Below are 15351 nucleotides of genomic sequence, written 5' to 3'. Positions count from 1 at the left end.
AAGCGGTTGGGGTGACGGATTGAGTGGCCTGCTGGACAGGTTGTACAGGCGGTTGAATAGGTGGTGAGAGGGGCAAAGGGATCGCTGCGGGCACGGGTTGTGCTCCTTCGTCGATGGAGGTGACCGGGGTATCCTGGGTTTCCCAATATTCTTCGGTGACGAGGGAAGCGAGAAGATAGTCATGTCGGCATCTTCTCAAGGGGCCAGTGATCACTTCCTTCGTACGAAGATAGTTGACGAATGCAGCTCGAATCGTTGGCTCAATCCTTCCGAAGAGTGCACTATTCCATCCTTCGAAGTGCTCTTGGAACATAATAAGAGTGTCGATTCTTCCTACATTGGCTCTCTCATAGTCGGTCCACGCACGGGCGAGTTGTGTGATCAGGTGGCGTGGCGTTGGCTCTTCCTCTGGGTTCACAGGGGTATGCCAGAGGGATAGGTCAATGTCTGACATGTCGATCGGTATGCCAGTATATTTGTCCAGCTATCCTTGCACTCTCTCCTGGCTTGGGGGATCGCGAGCAATATAGATAGTAGGGACGGGGGTATTACTACTGCCTCCCGGGGCACTGCTGCTAGGTCCTGCAGACATAGTGTCGGAGGTGAATTGTAGTAATCAATTGTACTGATTAAAGCACAATCGCGAGGGAGTCGGAATACGTTGCTGACGCAGCTAAGCTATGTCTCTTTCCTTTCCTTCGAACGGTCGGTGAGTTGCTCGGCGGAACGGCAGTTAGGAATAGCAATAGGTTAGCCGTAGGTTCTGCTTCTTTCTTCCGAACGGCACAGTGAGTTGAAGGCGGATCGGAATAAGGAGTGTCTCCTGCTCTTAGCACAAACTTGTCGTCTTCGAACGGTCGGTGAGTTGCTCGGCGGAACGATTCACGGAGTTTGTCTCTTCTACCCGTAGAGGAAAAGTATCACTTTCTCCGAACGGCACGGTGAATTGCAGGCGGATCAGATCGGCGACTCTTCGTCTACCTTGCTGCTCTGTGGCTCCTTCGGGACCTGGAACCACTGATCAGTGATGGTAGGCACCTATGTGCCTACAGATACGCATGCGCACAAGCTGTAGGCTGAGTCACAGTCACGACAGGTAGGGTAACCGGTGATGACTTCAATTGTAACTAACTAGGGAAGAGGAAGCTATTCACAAGAAACGGAATGTGCACCCGGTAATGGGGGCATGCAGCCGGGGCTGCGTGCCCTGATCGCGGGGTAGGGTGTCACGTGGGAGTCGTGCATGAACCGTGATGGTATCCCGATTGCACGGGTTACTCAGCAGGTTAGTATTCCAACAGTATGTCTAATTGTTGTACGGATAAGTGCGTAAATCGACGTGGTGGGGCTTCGTGCGTTTATGGGGGGAAATTAGGTACATAATCATACTAGTTAATTGGCGGGGCCGCTATGTACTCTTTTTTGCGAATCAACGGACTTTTTGCTACTCAACGCACCCCCCGTGCATGACTTGACATGCGCGGGAATCGGGACGGATTTTAGTCCCCCCAAGTACAAGGGAGAGGAAGTCACGAAGCTAGCTTTGTGGCCTCAGCCGTACTCAGCCGTACACGTGACTGTGTACGTAAGCTAGCTAGGTGAGTGCAATAACGTAATCTACCCCTTCCTGGCCACACCCCTACCTGCTCAAAATTTCCCACCCAAGCGACCCGTACCTCATGGCGCGACCAACCGAACACAACAGACGGCAATTGATTCCAAGAGACAAACAAGCAAGTAAATTCAGACCTGTCTATCTATTACACGTCCGGGCATTATGTTCAAATGACCTGCATTTACTACACCGTGGTGGTGCACGCCGTCTTGGGACGCACAGCTCTTCTTCTGTCTGCCGTCGGGCCTGCTCCTCGATAAGTTGTTGCCCTGCCTGCTCATCCTCCCTTGCCCTCAGTCGCCTAGCACGTTCCTCTTCCTTTTCTCGCCGTCGCTTTATCTTAGCCGTGCCTTCTGCGACAGACAGAGCACCACCATCACCAATATACTCGCGTCGTTGCTCTCTCTTCCTCTTTCGCCGCTGGTTTTCTGACCGAAGATGTCTGTTTTCGTCGGCGAGCAGCGCGGCACTATGCATGGCCATTTGACATCCTTTGATGAGCTGGTTTATGGCTTGTGAGACCGGCGTGCCCGCATTTTGTGGCCGGCGCTGAAGAAGTCCTTCCACGTGAGTGGTAAGCTGGCTAACATTGCAAGGTGTCTTGTGGGCTTCCAAGCTTTCTGGGGCTTGAGTGTGCTTGTCGCCGTCATCGTTGGCATTGTTGTTGCCATTCCTGTCAACCTGAACTAGTAACCGTGACAGAACCCGGGTCGGATTGAATGGGAAAGGCCTGTGGCCATGAATCCACTTCGGATGTTCGACGGGAGAGCGCTTGTCGGCGGGCCTCGATGTACAGAAGCAGGAAGTCCTCTTTATCGATGTGGTTGACCCCTGCGAGCATCTTCTCTTGAACATTCCGCCCATATATAGTTTTCAAAGGCGAAAAGCACCCGACATCCAGAGGCTGTAAGAGATGTGAGGAATGAGCTGGCATTTGGAGTACCACGATGGCATTGTCTGTACAGTACTTGTCGAACTCCGGCGTAACATGGCTGCCGTGCCCGTCGAGAATGAGAAGTCGGCGTGTTCCAACGGTACGGCGCCGTGTGTATGGGTCGAAAACCCTTCAACCAATGCAATCCAAGGTCGTCGGAAGTCCAACCTTTGTCGCTCACGGCAATCTGCCAGTCCTTGGGCACATCTGCCTCGTACCAGCTTGCTTGGTGCACCTTGCCCTGGAAGATGACCATCGCCGGCAAAGCCCAACCTTGGCAATTAATAGATTCAATTACGGTAACCCATTCTCGATTTCCTGGCTGCATGACCATAGGCCGACCTCGCCGGTCAGACCGAGTAAGGACTCTTGCCGACGCAATGACTCCCATTTGAAAACCCGTCTCATCGAAGTTGTAGACATCCTCATCAAGAATCCCCCATTTCTGTTTCGCCATTGCCACCCGATCGTACCATTCTTGCATCATCTTCGGGTCTTCGCATTTGGCACGTTGGTAATCGTATCGACGAGAGTATTTCGCCTTGATTTCGTCGTGGCGGCCAACGAACTTCCGCACCCAATTTTCGCCGACAGTTTCTTGGCAGCGCTCCGAAAGCAACAAGTTGGCCATGCGGCGAGTGTAGACCACTGTCGGCGGCATCCTCGCTCGTCCATCGACAAGACCCATTGTACGAGGGCAGTCTCTTCCGTCGCCGTCAACTTCCGGTTGTTCATCTGCGCGTCGCGTCGGGGCCGGGCACCGCGCAGTCGAGCAGAGACTGTCGATTGAGGGACATCGTATGCCGTCGCGGCCTTGTGGGCGCTGTCGAATTGGCCTTGCTGATAGGCCTTCACGGCGAGCAGGACCCGTTCTTCGCGTGGAATCGATTGGTCTCGAATTTCCGTCATGGTGGTCGGCCTGTCTCGCCATGAGGTGCGGGTCGCTTGGGTGGGGAATTTTGAGCAGGTAGGGGTGTGACCAGGAAGGGGTAGATTACGTTAGACTAATACCATTCCCACACCTGTCAATAAAAGGAAGAACGTACCAAATTTCTATGGTATCTGTCTAGATGCGGAGGACTTCATTATGTGGGGACATGGGCTCTACTGGCCCTACGCGAGAAGGAGGCTTTATAGGAGGGTCTCGGAAGACATTCGGACCGGGGTTACACGCCTCCCTTCATTCCTTCCTTCCTTCTTCTCCTCCTTCCCCTCATTCTTCTTCATCTTTTTCTCTTCTCTTCATAGATTACCAATACAACAGTCACAGGCATAGCTCTTTAGCACCTTTGATTCGTATTCTCTATCACCCTGTGCACAGCACGAATACCCACGACCCAACAGTATCGCTACCAAACTAAGATCTTAATTCCAAAGCTCTTTCCTTTCGCAAAGGAATGCGAGAAGGATCTTCCAGGGATACTTATACAAGAAGATAAAGCTCCAGCTCACAACCACTATATCCAGCAGCAGGTGTACGACTTATATAAAGTCCGGCGCCTTCTTTGGTGTGGCAATTCGCCTGATCTTAATGCTATTGAGCCTTGCTGGCCTTGGCTAAAAGAACTACTACGAAAAAGGCGCCCTGAAAAGCCGGGCTGAAGCTATTTCTGCTTGGGAGGCAGCTTGGAAAGAGCTGCCGCAAGAGAAGATAAAAGCTTGGATTGAGCGAATTCCTCGGCATGTGCAGAAAATCATTAAATTGGAAGGCGGCAATGAGTATCAAGAGGAAGGAGGGATAGTATTAGCAGGGAATAAAGCCATAGAAATTTGGTACGTTCTTCTTTTTTATTGACAGGGGTTATTTTAGCGTCAGCAATGACTATTGAAAGCTTCCTCCGTACATCTGTCCATAATGGAAAATATGGAAAGAACTTTGCCATACGTAGAAATTCAACAAATTCGTTTCACTTTTTAGCGCTTGGGGGGGCTCCACAGGTTTCAGCCCCACCAAATTTGTATACGAAAGGTACCTGGCCGTGCCGGCGTTGTGCGCTGCGTTGTCAGACTGGCAGAGGCGGGCCCGGCTAGATGTACATTCTGTATACAAATTTGGTGGCGCTGAGACCTGTGGGGAACCCCCCGGTCCAGGCGCTAAAAGTCGAACGAATTTGCTGAATTTCTACGGTAATGCGGGTGTGCGTTGTCCATGTCTCAGCTAGATGCCCTGTCCATGTCTCAGCTAGACTCCGAGACAAACCAGATGGCAAACCATCATTGGCCAATGGATACCCACACTGCGGTTAGGGCAAGCGGTGAGGAAATATCCGATTTAAGTGGACACCCTACCGGTAGTCCTTCCTCAATATGTGGGGTAGGACAACACGGCCTATGTGGTAACACGTCATCCGACACGCCATCGTGTCCCTTCCCAGCCAGCCCTGTTCCTTTTATCTTCAAGCCTCGGAGATATGGGCAAGCCTACCTCATTTTATCTAAACACTGGAAGCTATTTCTTCGGTACAAATATTTTCAGATTCATGGAGCAAATCCTCATCATGGTTCAATACGCGATATCTTTGACCGGATGAGAACTTTTTCTGCTCATTGCGGTCATAATTCTGGTGCAGGCTCGTTGCGCACTTACATCCCCTGAGCATCACACACTTGCGATGCTCTACCCCAATCAGGAATTCGTTTCATTGAAACGCCCACATTGCCTCAGCCGCTCGAACCTCCTCAGGCGAAGAGGGGAGGAAGCTGACCTGTACACGCTGCGGGGTTGCTAATAATACAACGTGGACGAATGGTAGCTGTCGTAAGCCGAAAGCCGATATAGCGCCACCGACAGGGAGCACCTTAGTCAACAGCTCCATACCTCAACGGTCGGAGCAAGTCGCTCAATGACGGCATTTCCTGATCCAAGATCCAGGGTACGTGTCCAGTGATGTGCCGGAGCCGAGCGTCCGTCGGCAAATACATGGTCAGAGACTGATCATGCTTCATCGAGGCCGTCGAACTATACTCTGCTTTTGTTACGCTTGTCAACACTTCATTCAAACGTTTGAATGACCAGTATGAACAATAATACTACAACCATGACTTGGCCTTTATTATTCACTTTTGAGTTGGATCACATCCAACAAAACGGAATTAATGTGCAGACTGCTATTGTTTTGGGAATGGTGTCATTGTTCTTGGCCTCCATGTCTTTGACACTGCTTAAAGCTGAAGTCAAAGTTCCGTTCGCCGGATATCGAAGCTATTGGGAGCCTACTTGGCTGGTCCGTCTCCGATTTGTGCGAGACGGGCCTTCCATTATTCGTCAGGGTTATCATCAGGTCAGTGATTCATGAGGAGGCGACAGAATAACCAATTGCGTTGGAAGCTTAAGTGTTGATGGTCTAACGTTTATGCTTCAATCAAGTTCAAGGATTCCCTGTTTCAAGTTCGGCGCATTGGGGCTGACATCGTCATCCTCACACCCAAATATGTTGATGAGATTCGTGCCCTTTCACAGGATAAAGTACGCTCTGTTGAGCCTTTCATCCATGACTTTGTCGGTGACTATACTCGCGGCACGGTTTTTCTGGAGAGCGATCTACAAAACCGAGTGATCCAGCAAAGACTGACCCCAAACCTGGGCCTTCTCACTTCCATCATGAAGACTGAACTAGACCTTGCTCTGAAGAAAGAAATTCCCGAATGTAAAGGTAAGACCCATCGGCCATAACTCTTCAGGGTCATTGTCTTAGTTTGTATTCCCACAGACCAATGGTTTCAGGTTGATATAAACCACCTCCTGGCGCGGACTGTTGCCCACATTTCTTCCAGGGTGTTTCTTGGCCCGGAAGAGTGTAGGAACGAAGAATGGCATACAGCAACGGCCGAGTACAGCAAGAATCTTTTCATCACTGGCATGGCTCTACGGATGCTCCCGCGCTGGCTCCGACCAGTTGTCGCTCTCCTAATGCCTTCCTACAGGGCGCTGCTCACAAACGTTGCAACTTCTCGAAAAATTATCGGCGGCATTTTGAATTCACGCCAGGCTTCTAAGAAGGAGCTGGGGCCGAACTATGCGAAGCCTACGGATATCTTGCAGTGGATGATGGACGAAGCGACTGGTCGAGAGCGATCTCTCGACAACTTGGCCCAGCGGATGCTCATCCTGAGTTTGACTTCAATACATACAACGGCCTTGACGATGACGCAGGCGCTGTATGATCTATGTGCACACCCAGAATATTTCGAGCCGCTTAGAACAGAAGCCGCCAACGCATTGTTCGACGTCGGCCGATGGGACAAAACTCTCCTCAGTCGACTCTGTAAGTTGGACAGCCTTTTAAAGGAGTCGCAGCGATTCAGTCCCGTGTTTCTCTGTAAGTAAGGTGTTTGCATTAAGAATACGGCCAAGAGATAGTTGACATGTTCACAGTGACTTTTAACCGCATCTTTCATAATCCAATGACACTCTCTGACGGCACCTTTCTTCCGCCTGGGACTCGCGTCGCAGTGCCTTCGAATGCCATTCTGCAGGATCCTGCTCTCGTGCCCGGGCCCGCTGCGCCCTCCAAATTTGACCCTTTCAGATACTCTAAACTGCGCGAGGATCCGGCTCAAGCGGAGAAAGCACAGCGATTCATGTTCACCATGACCAACTCTAGTAACATGGCCTTCGGATACGGGAGATACGCGTGTCCCGGCCGGTTCTATGCTGCCAACGAAATGAAGTTGATTCTATCTCACCTGCTTCTACGGTACGAATTTAAATTTCCCCCTGGTGCAAAGAGGCCCGCCAATTTTACGATTGACAGCGATATGTTTCCCGATCCTGCAGCTCGTCTCTTGATTAGGGAGCGGAAGTCTCTGGATCCCTTCCTATGGAAGCTTACAGGATGAAGCTGAGCCTGGAGCAACGCACAACTCGGCCATTCTTTTAGGCAGTTGCTATGCGGGCCGAACTGGTGTTTCCAATTTGGCAGTCGATGCATTCCATGGGTATGATTCCAGCGGGTGGCACGGGTAGAGGATTGAGTGGAGTGGCTTTCAACCTGGCTGGGTCGGAGCCGAACAGATGTCGAAATCTTTCCCCTTTCGGCCCTTCCTCCGTCTCTCAACTGGCTCCGGAGTCCGAGCGAGCCGGGGCCGGCCTGCCGCTTACCTGCCGCAGAAGGAGCGCTTACGACTGCTCTCTATTAACAATTCGCGTTTCTCGCACTTGCAATTGTCTTTCTCCCATGTAATCTCATGTGACGCGCGACCTTCATTGTCGTATATGAAGCGATGTAATATAGATCCATTCTGGTCGTTCCATGTAACGGTCTCAACCAAGTGTGTTGACAACTAGCTGAGCGACTGCAACGAGTACCCATGCACCACCACCCTCCCACCTTTTCGCCAGGCAAAAAAAAAAAAAACCACCAAAACTTAACTATTTCACTTTCACACAACTTGACCAAAATAAAAGTTATTTGCAAATGGTTGCCTGGTGTAAATTTACAATTGATGTATCTATTGGATTTTAGGGCTTTTGACCGGCCTCCCCGATCGTGTGGTGCGCTGAGGTAGTATGGTTTCTTCTCTGACTTCAATAACTGAAGCAGCCTCCGATTCTGGCCCTGACTCCCCCCGAAGAGCTATGGTTCACCACAACATGCTTCTTTTCGCTTCCTTTTTCTGGATTGGCTTCTCCAGAGGCTAGAGCCTCGCTCAGAGTCATGAAACGTTTATTGGGATTCGGAATAGCCTTCCTCTTCTTCCCTCTCTTCAGGCGTGCCAGTTCCTCCTCCATGCCAGCAATTCTCGTGACATGCGCCATTAACGTCTGTTGTTGAGTCTCAAAGCCTTTGGCTATCACGTTATACCGTCTCCGTGTCTTTGGTGTTTTGTTTAGCCCAAGATCGCGAATCTGGCGGCTGGTTTTTTGGTGTATCATCCGAGCCAAAATACGGCGCCGGCTCCGGAGTCCTTTTTGGGCTGTCATTCCGCCTATCCTCTTGGATTTCTGGGTGCCGTAGAGCTTTGGCTCGCGAAATTGGCCAATTGCCAGTAACTCTCCAGCCGGAGAGTATATTCTTCTTCGTCATTCCCACTTCACGAGCCTTGGCGTAGGCTCTGATGAAATTGACCTTATCCATCGGAGCAGAATCAGTCAGGGGAAGCGAACTTTTCCAACTCTCGTCGATATGCAGCTTTGGAGGCGTTGAATACTCCATTGTCCAATGGCTGGAGGCCGTGAGAGCAGTGTGCTGGAAGGTAGCAACAGTAAACGTTGTTCAAAAAGCATGTAGCCATCCATTCGTCCTTCTGATGCGTTTTTGCGTGTCCCTACGCACACTGGGGCGTTGGGCACGGCACCAAGCATCAAGGACACCGGCTGCCGAACGCACAGCCATGTGAACAGGCAGCCGTGTGAGACAGGCAGCCGTGTGAAACAGGCAGCCGTGTGAACAGGCATCGGTATGTGGCTGCCTGGTAAACCGGCCGGATCACCTAGATAGTCCGACCTGGCTGCCTTGTTGACTTGGTATGAGACTGACTTGGTATGAGACATGGACCAAGACATGTTTAGGCAGCACTTACAAGTGGTGAGTCACTGGATAGTGGCACGGACGTGCCACTATGTATATATATGGGGCCCAATTATCTATACACCTCCTTTTATTAACTGTACACCAAAAAGTGGATCAACTGTGGCTGGGTCAGGCGCAGTGCCGATGCCGCTAATTTTGGTGCGCCCATTCCCGGCCGGCCAGCTGGCCAGTTCGTGATGCTTGCGTAACAACATCCTGTAACCGTAACTATCAGCAATACCATCAAAACTGAAGCTATTCGCACCGCGTTTTCTGCCCTTACGAGCCCGAATCATGGAGTCGCTTACGAAGACACTATTCCCGACCTTCCAGGCCGCGATGGAAGCCGCCGATACCGTTGCTGAGGCTGAGGGCTACGCCCTACACATTCGAACATCGAAGCGGGATAACGCTGGCCAACGCAAGTCTGCACTTGTTCGTTGTATCAAGGCCGGCCCCTACGAAAATCGGAAGGATAAAGCTGCTCATATCTCTCGTCGTCGCCTCAATACAGCAACCCAGAAAACAGACTGTGAATTTCGCCTCTCGTTGAAGGAAAAACGCGGTTACTGGACTATCTCTTATCTTCACGATGTTCACAATCATCGCCTTGTTGATGACCCGATGGTCTTTCCGAAGTACCGGGCGCTTGTTATCCAGAAGTATCGCGACGACATTATCCGGAAGTTTAATAACAATACCCGGCCGACCGATATTGCTGGCGAGCTTCGTGACCTGGTTCACGACGATCCTCGTTTAGCCGGTATCACGGCTCAAGACGTGAGTAACGCCTTGGCTAGGCACCGTCAGGAAGAACTAGCTGGCCGTACGCCTCTTCAGTTTCTCTACGACCGGCTAGATAAGTCCGACTTCTTTCATCGAGATAGTCGTGATCCCCAGGGCCGGCTAACTGGGCTATTTCTCGCGCCTCGTGCTACCTTCCATCGATGGCGTCAGCATCACGATGTCCTCGTCCTCGACTGTACCTACAAGACGAACCGATTCAATATGCCGTTATTGAATATCTGCGCGGCCACTCGAGATAACAAAACGTTCTCTATTGCCTCTATCTTCTTGAACGGCGAGACCGAGTCCCATTACTATTGGGCTATCTCGTTGCTGCTAGTCCTTTGCGAGAAGGAGTCGATCCCATTTCCAAGGGTCACTGTCACGGACCGAGATACTGCGTTGCTTAAGGCGTTAGATAGCTTTCGCGAGCTTCAAAACAGTACTAACCTTCTCTGCACGTGGCATATTAACCAGAATGTCGTTGCGAAATGCAAGCAATTTTTCCCTAAGGCATCAAAAATCGGCAATCGAGTCGTACGGGCCCCGGCATTCCAAGCGTTTCTACAAGAGTGGAACGAGATCGTCAAGTCACAAGATGTGAATAGCTTCAACGAACGTTTACGCCAATTTGAGACACCAGGCCGCCACCCGCTTGCAGCTATACAATACTGTTGCAATACGTGGCTAACGCCTTGGAAGGAGAAGTTTGTATCTTGTTTCGTTAATCAATATCGCCACTTCGGGCGTACAACGACCTCGATCGTCGAGGACTTCACTCTCATATGAAGAAGTTCCTTTGGTCCTGTACGGGCGATTTGACGACCGTTTTCCAACGATTCGAACGCTTCTGGGGCCATCAGGCTGCTCAGATCACAGCGATAGAGAATCGAAACCTCCACAAGATATCAACGTTCTCCCTACAGGCGCCGTATATGCCGATCCGCGAGCGAGTATCGTCATATGCGTTAAAGCTACTAATAGATGAGCATCGCAAGATCCTCTAGACCCCGAAGTCAACGGGCCAAACCGCCGCCAGGTCAATGTCCTTGTAATTGGGCTACTAGTCGAGGGCTACCGTGCTGCCATCGAATCTTCGAGTCTATCAACACCAATACCTCCCTTACACTCGACGACTTCGACCCATTTTGGTATATTCCGATCGATACAAGCGCTCAGGGCACAAGCCCTACTCGGGCACCATACGAGCCACAAGTTATCAGGGCTAAGGGCCGCCCCAGGGCTCACTCAACCTCGAAGAGTCACGGCGGTCAAGATCAACGCGGCGGGATCCGTCACATCACGAGATCGCTGTACGGCATGATCGGGCTGAGGATATACGACTGCCTCCTTCCTCAACGGCACCAGCGGCGATGACGGGTACGGTAACGGCCGCGATGACTTCAACGGAACGAGGGCTGCGGCACATCGAGGAAAACGGCGATACGTACGAGGCAGGCACACGGATGCAACGGGCGTATCAACAAGCCGGGCGTCAAACGCCAGTCTCTGATGATGACGATCAGCCGGTACGGCGGGAGACCCAAGACTGCATCTTCGTCGCCGGCCTCACGGACGATGCCGCCCTTGAGGATGTATGGGATCAATTGGAATCACAGTTAGATGAAGCGGATCAGGCACGTAGTGCACTCGAAGAAGGAGGCCTGTTGTAAACACCAAAGAATAGTCTCATCAGCATAGAAAGCGCAGTACGAATAGCTTCAATTTTGGGTGCCTTATCGTTGAAGGAGAACTGTTACTACCTGGCTCTACTTATCGTAGAGAATGTGTGCATACAAATTGGCGGTATCGGCCCTCTTCGGCCGTCAGCCACAGTTAATCCACTTTTTGGGTGTACAGTTAATGAAAGTGGGTGGATAGATAACTTGGGCCTATATATGTTGAGAGCTGTCAGACAGAATTGAATAGAAGCAAGTTCAATCGCAACAGGTTATGCACCCGGTTGCTTTTATTTTGCTTCCACTGCACGATTGAACTCGGCATATGAGAACACTTTTTCGTCAAGAATCGACGGTTGACAGCAAAGACCCGGCACTATGGGCAAGAAAGACTACAAAGGAACCATCCTTGATGGAAGAGACTCCTTTGACAGCTGGAAGATGGATCTTGAAGATAACTTGTTGAGTGACGATCTTATGAGCTGCGTCACCGGTATGGCAACAGCGGAATCGTCAGATTTATCAATGCCAGGAGAGAATGCTGCGGACATTAAAAATGTCTCTCTTGCGAGAATGAAAATACGACAGAGTATTGACCAGATCCACAAGAACTCAGTCAACCATCTCACCGATCCACGAGCAATTTATCAGTCCCTCGTTAAGCGATACGCGATATCGAACAAAGCAGGGAAGACCTGGCTAGCCTCTGAAAAAGCGAAGGCGAGAGAGGCCATGGATAGCAAAGAAAAGGCAAACGCGGTCAGGATCCTTGAAGACAGTGGTAGTGAATCTGAGAGATCTACCTACTTGCTTCCGAACACAAAAGTAACAGCCCTCCACAATGGTATCTCGACAGCTGTGCTTCCGTCCATATCACCCCAAGGGAAGACCAATTTATCTCAAAGTTGTCCCCTACAAAGACAAGTGTTGAGATTGCAGGCGGCCCGAGGTTCGTTCAAGAGGGAAAGGAGATGAGGATCTTTTACGTCTCACAGAAAGGAAGAGCAAGGTCGACAATAGTACGGGGTGCACTACATCCCGGAGGCGACGAGCAGCCTGCTATCAGTCGGTGAACTGGAAGACAGGGGAGCATGTATTGTCGTGGACTCTCCGGGAAGACAGTCACGGTGACAAGAAATCAGGAGGAGGTGCTGTTTGGCCACAGACATAAAAGGTGTGGCGCTTGAGCCAGACAAGAGGGCACCGAGCCCATACAATCCAAGAAAGGATGGCGATAACGGGGTAGCGCTGAAGTCAATCCTGAAGATGCCTGAAAGACTACTACATGCTAGGCTGGGACACCCTGGAAAGCATATGGAGGGCAAACTGAACGCCGTAATGGATGATCTCGGAGACAACTCATTCTGCCCGTCATTCTGCTCAAGCTGCACCGAGGCCAAAATGACAAGAAAGGTCTCAAGGGAGCCAATGTCTGCGGTGACAGAAAAGCTAGAGAGAGTCCATATAGATCTTTGGGGGCCAGTTGAGCTATCACTTCAAGGAATGAAGTACATGCTGACAATCACCGATCAGGCTACCGGGCGAGTTTGGGTTTATTTCTCTAGAGACAAAACGAGAATTACCGACAAGATCAAAGCCTGGGTAGTTGTTGCAGAGGCAGAGTGTCGCGAGTACGGAAAAGGCGAAAAGGTCAAGGCGATGCGCTTTGATCGCGGAAAGGAATTTCTAAACGAGGCAATGAAGGTATTTTGCACGGGAAGAACTATTCGGATCGAACCAACAGTGGGCTACCACCCGGAGGGGAATAGTATCTCTGAGAGGAGCATGAGAACCATATCAGAGAGGGGGTCTGCTATGCGTCACGAAATGGACCTCCCGGCAGCATACTGGGAGTTTTCGAATGCAACAGCGGCCTATCTGAGAAATAGGGAGTTGTCAAGGAATGGCTAAAAGCCCATGGGAGTTATGGCGTGGAGAGAAGCCAAGATCAGGGCACTTGAGAGTGTTCGGATGTCCTGCCTGGGTATTTATTCCCAAAGAAAAGAGAACAAAGCTTCTGAAAAGAGCATGGCAAGGAGTTTTGTTGGATACAAAGAGGAGACAGATAAAATCTATCTAGTCTGGAACCCAGCTGATAAGAAGGTCCACGAGGTTCGATTCGTGGAATTCGATGAGAGCAAGTATATGGACAATGAAATCAGCCAAGAATCACAATCGCAGTATGACGATGAGAAGGAAGAGAAAAAGGAGCAAGGAGCTCACTGATGATGACTCTGATGCCGAAGATTCGGTCGGGGATAGGACTACGGACCAGGAAGCTACAGAAGCTGGGAGGATGCCGGAGAAGCAGCGGATGGGAACCCGACCGACCAAGACACTGCAGATTCGGAGGAAGAGCTCCAAGGAGACACAATCATTGTCAATACAGGAGGCGGATATAACCTCTCCTGAAAGGAGTCTGCCGAAAACAAGATCCCAGATTCGACGAGAGGCCGTGGCACTCAAAAGAGCAGAGAAGCAGCGAGCAGAGCTGGAATGGCGGCAAAGAGAAGAACAGCGCATGGCAGAACGTCTGAAGAAGCGAGGGAGAGTGGCAGGAAGGAAAGAGCCATGGTAGCAAGGACGCTTCTCCAGCCTAATACAGACCTGTACGACTTCGACCGAAAAGCTTACCTTCCGACAGGCGATGGAAGGCAGTGAGAAGGATCAATGGGTAGGAGCTATAGATGAGGAAGTTCAGAATCTCATTCGACGACAGACATTCTCGGAGGAAATCAACGAAGTTGACGTGCACGGAGAAGAAGTAGTTGATGCCAAGCTTGTGTTTGATCACAAGAAAGACAAAGAAGGAAGATACTACGGTATAAAGCACGTCTAGTCGCGAGAGGGTTCACACAGAAACACGGGATCAATTACGAGGAAACCTTCGCACCCACGATCCGGCTCGATGCGATGAGGATCATTCTAGCTTTAGCGGCGAAGAAAGGCTGGAAGGTATACCAGATGGATGCTGTGGCTGCGTTCCTTGCAGCAGACCTAAAGGAAAGGATCTTCATGAAAGTGCCAACTGAGCTCCAGCAATATTTCGGGAAATACGTTCAGATCCTGAAGAGTTTGTACGGATTGAAGCAAGCAGCAAGGATGTGGTATTTGCTAATATCAGAATATCTCAAGGAGATTGGTTTCTCACCGATGACAGTGGATCCGACAATATTCAGACATACAGAGTCGGGGGTAATCATCGGCGTGCACGTGGATGACTTTATGATTACAGGGGGGGACGAGGTTGCCATTGAACGGGTCAAGGAAAAGCTGAAGGGAAGATTTGAGATGAAAGACCTCGGAGAAGCAGAGAACATTCTCGGAATTCGGATTCAAAGGCACAATGGAAAGCTGATGATTGATCAATCACAATTTGCGAAGGAAACCGTGGCAGAATTTCTACGACGACTCAATGAAGCACGCAACCCCATGGAACCTGGAGCTATACGGAAGCTCGTTGAGGAACCGGACGACCTCTGAACCATGACGAATGGTTGAAATACGTGGAATTGCTCGGAAAGCTGATTTGGCTATGCAATACGAGGTTCGACATTATATTCGCAGTTAACAGAATGGCATCTTTCACGGTAGAGGCATGCTGGAACCACTGGAAGGCTTTGCTACGAATATTGGGTTATGTCAGCAGGACTATTCACCACGGTATCACATATGGCGGAAATAATGAGCACGCACAAGGAGTCGAAGGCAGCGATATCGACTATTATTCCATTGACCACAACATCGAAGGGCACGTCGGCTCTGCAGGCCTACAAGATGGGGAAGCGTTCTCTGACACCGACTACGCTACTGATCCAAGGGACC

The 15351-nt window shown here is 50.6% G+C and overlaps 2 protein-coding genes across 2 annotated transcripts; both read left to right on the top strand.

The window, feature by feature from the left end:
• Window positions 1-5695: 5695 nt before the first annotated feature.
• HRG_08652 (cytochrome p450 domain-containing protein) lies at window positions 5696-7388 on the top strand (the record flags this gene model as incomplete). Its single annotated transcript, XM_044867123.1, has 4 exons — window positions 5696-5830; window positions 5917-6202; window positions 6260-6868; window positions 6925-7388. 4 exons carry the CDS (start codon window positions 5696-5698, stop codon window positions 7386-7388), a joined length of 1494 nt encoding a protein of 497 aa, XP_044718010.1.
• A 7102-nt stretch (window positions 7389-14490) lies between these two features.
• HRG_08651 (reverse transcriptase (RNA-dependent DNA polymerase) domain-containing protein) lies at window positions 14491-15009 on the top strand (the record flags this gene model as incomplete). Its single annotated transcript, XM_044867122.1, has 1 exon — window positions 14491-15009. One exon carries the CDS (start codon window positions 14491-14493, stop codon window positions 15007-15009), a length of 519 nt encoding a protein of 172 aa, XP_044718009.1.
• Between the last annotated feature and the right edge of the window lie 342 nt (window positions 15010-15351).

Source organism: Hirsutella rhossiliensis (genome assembly GCF_020360975.1).
Source record: "Hirsutella rhossiliensis strain HR02 chromosome Unknown scaffold00010, whole genome shotgun sequence".
Lineage (NCBI taxonomy): Eukaryota > Fungi > Ascomycota > Sordariomycetes > Hypocreales > Ophiocordycipitaceae > Hirsutella > Hirsutella rhossiliensis.
This window is presented reverse-complemented; position numbering and strand designations above follow the sequence as displayed.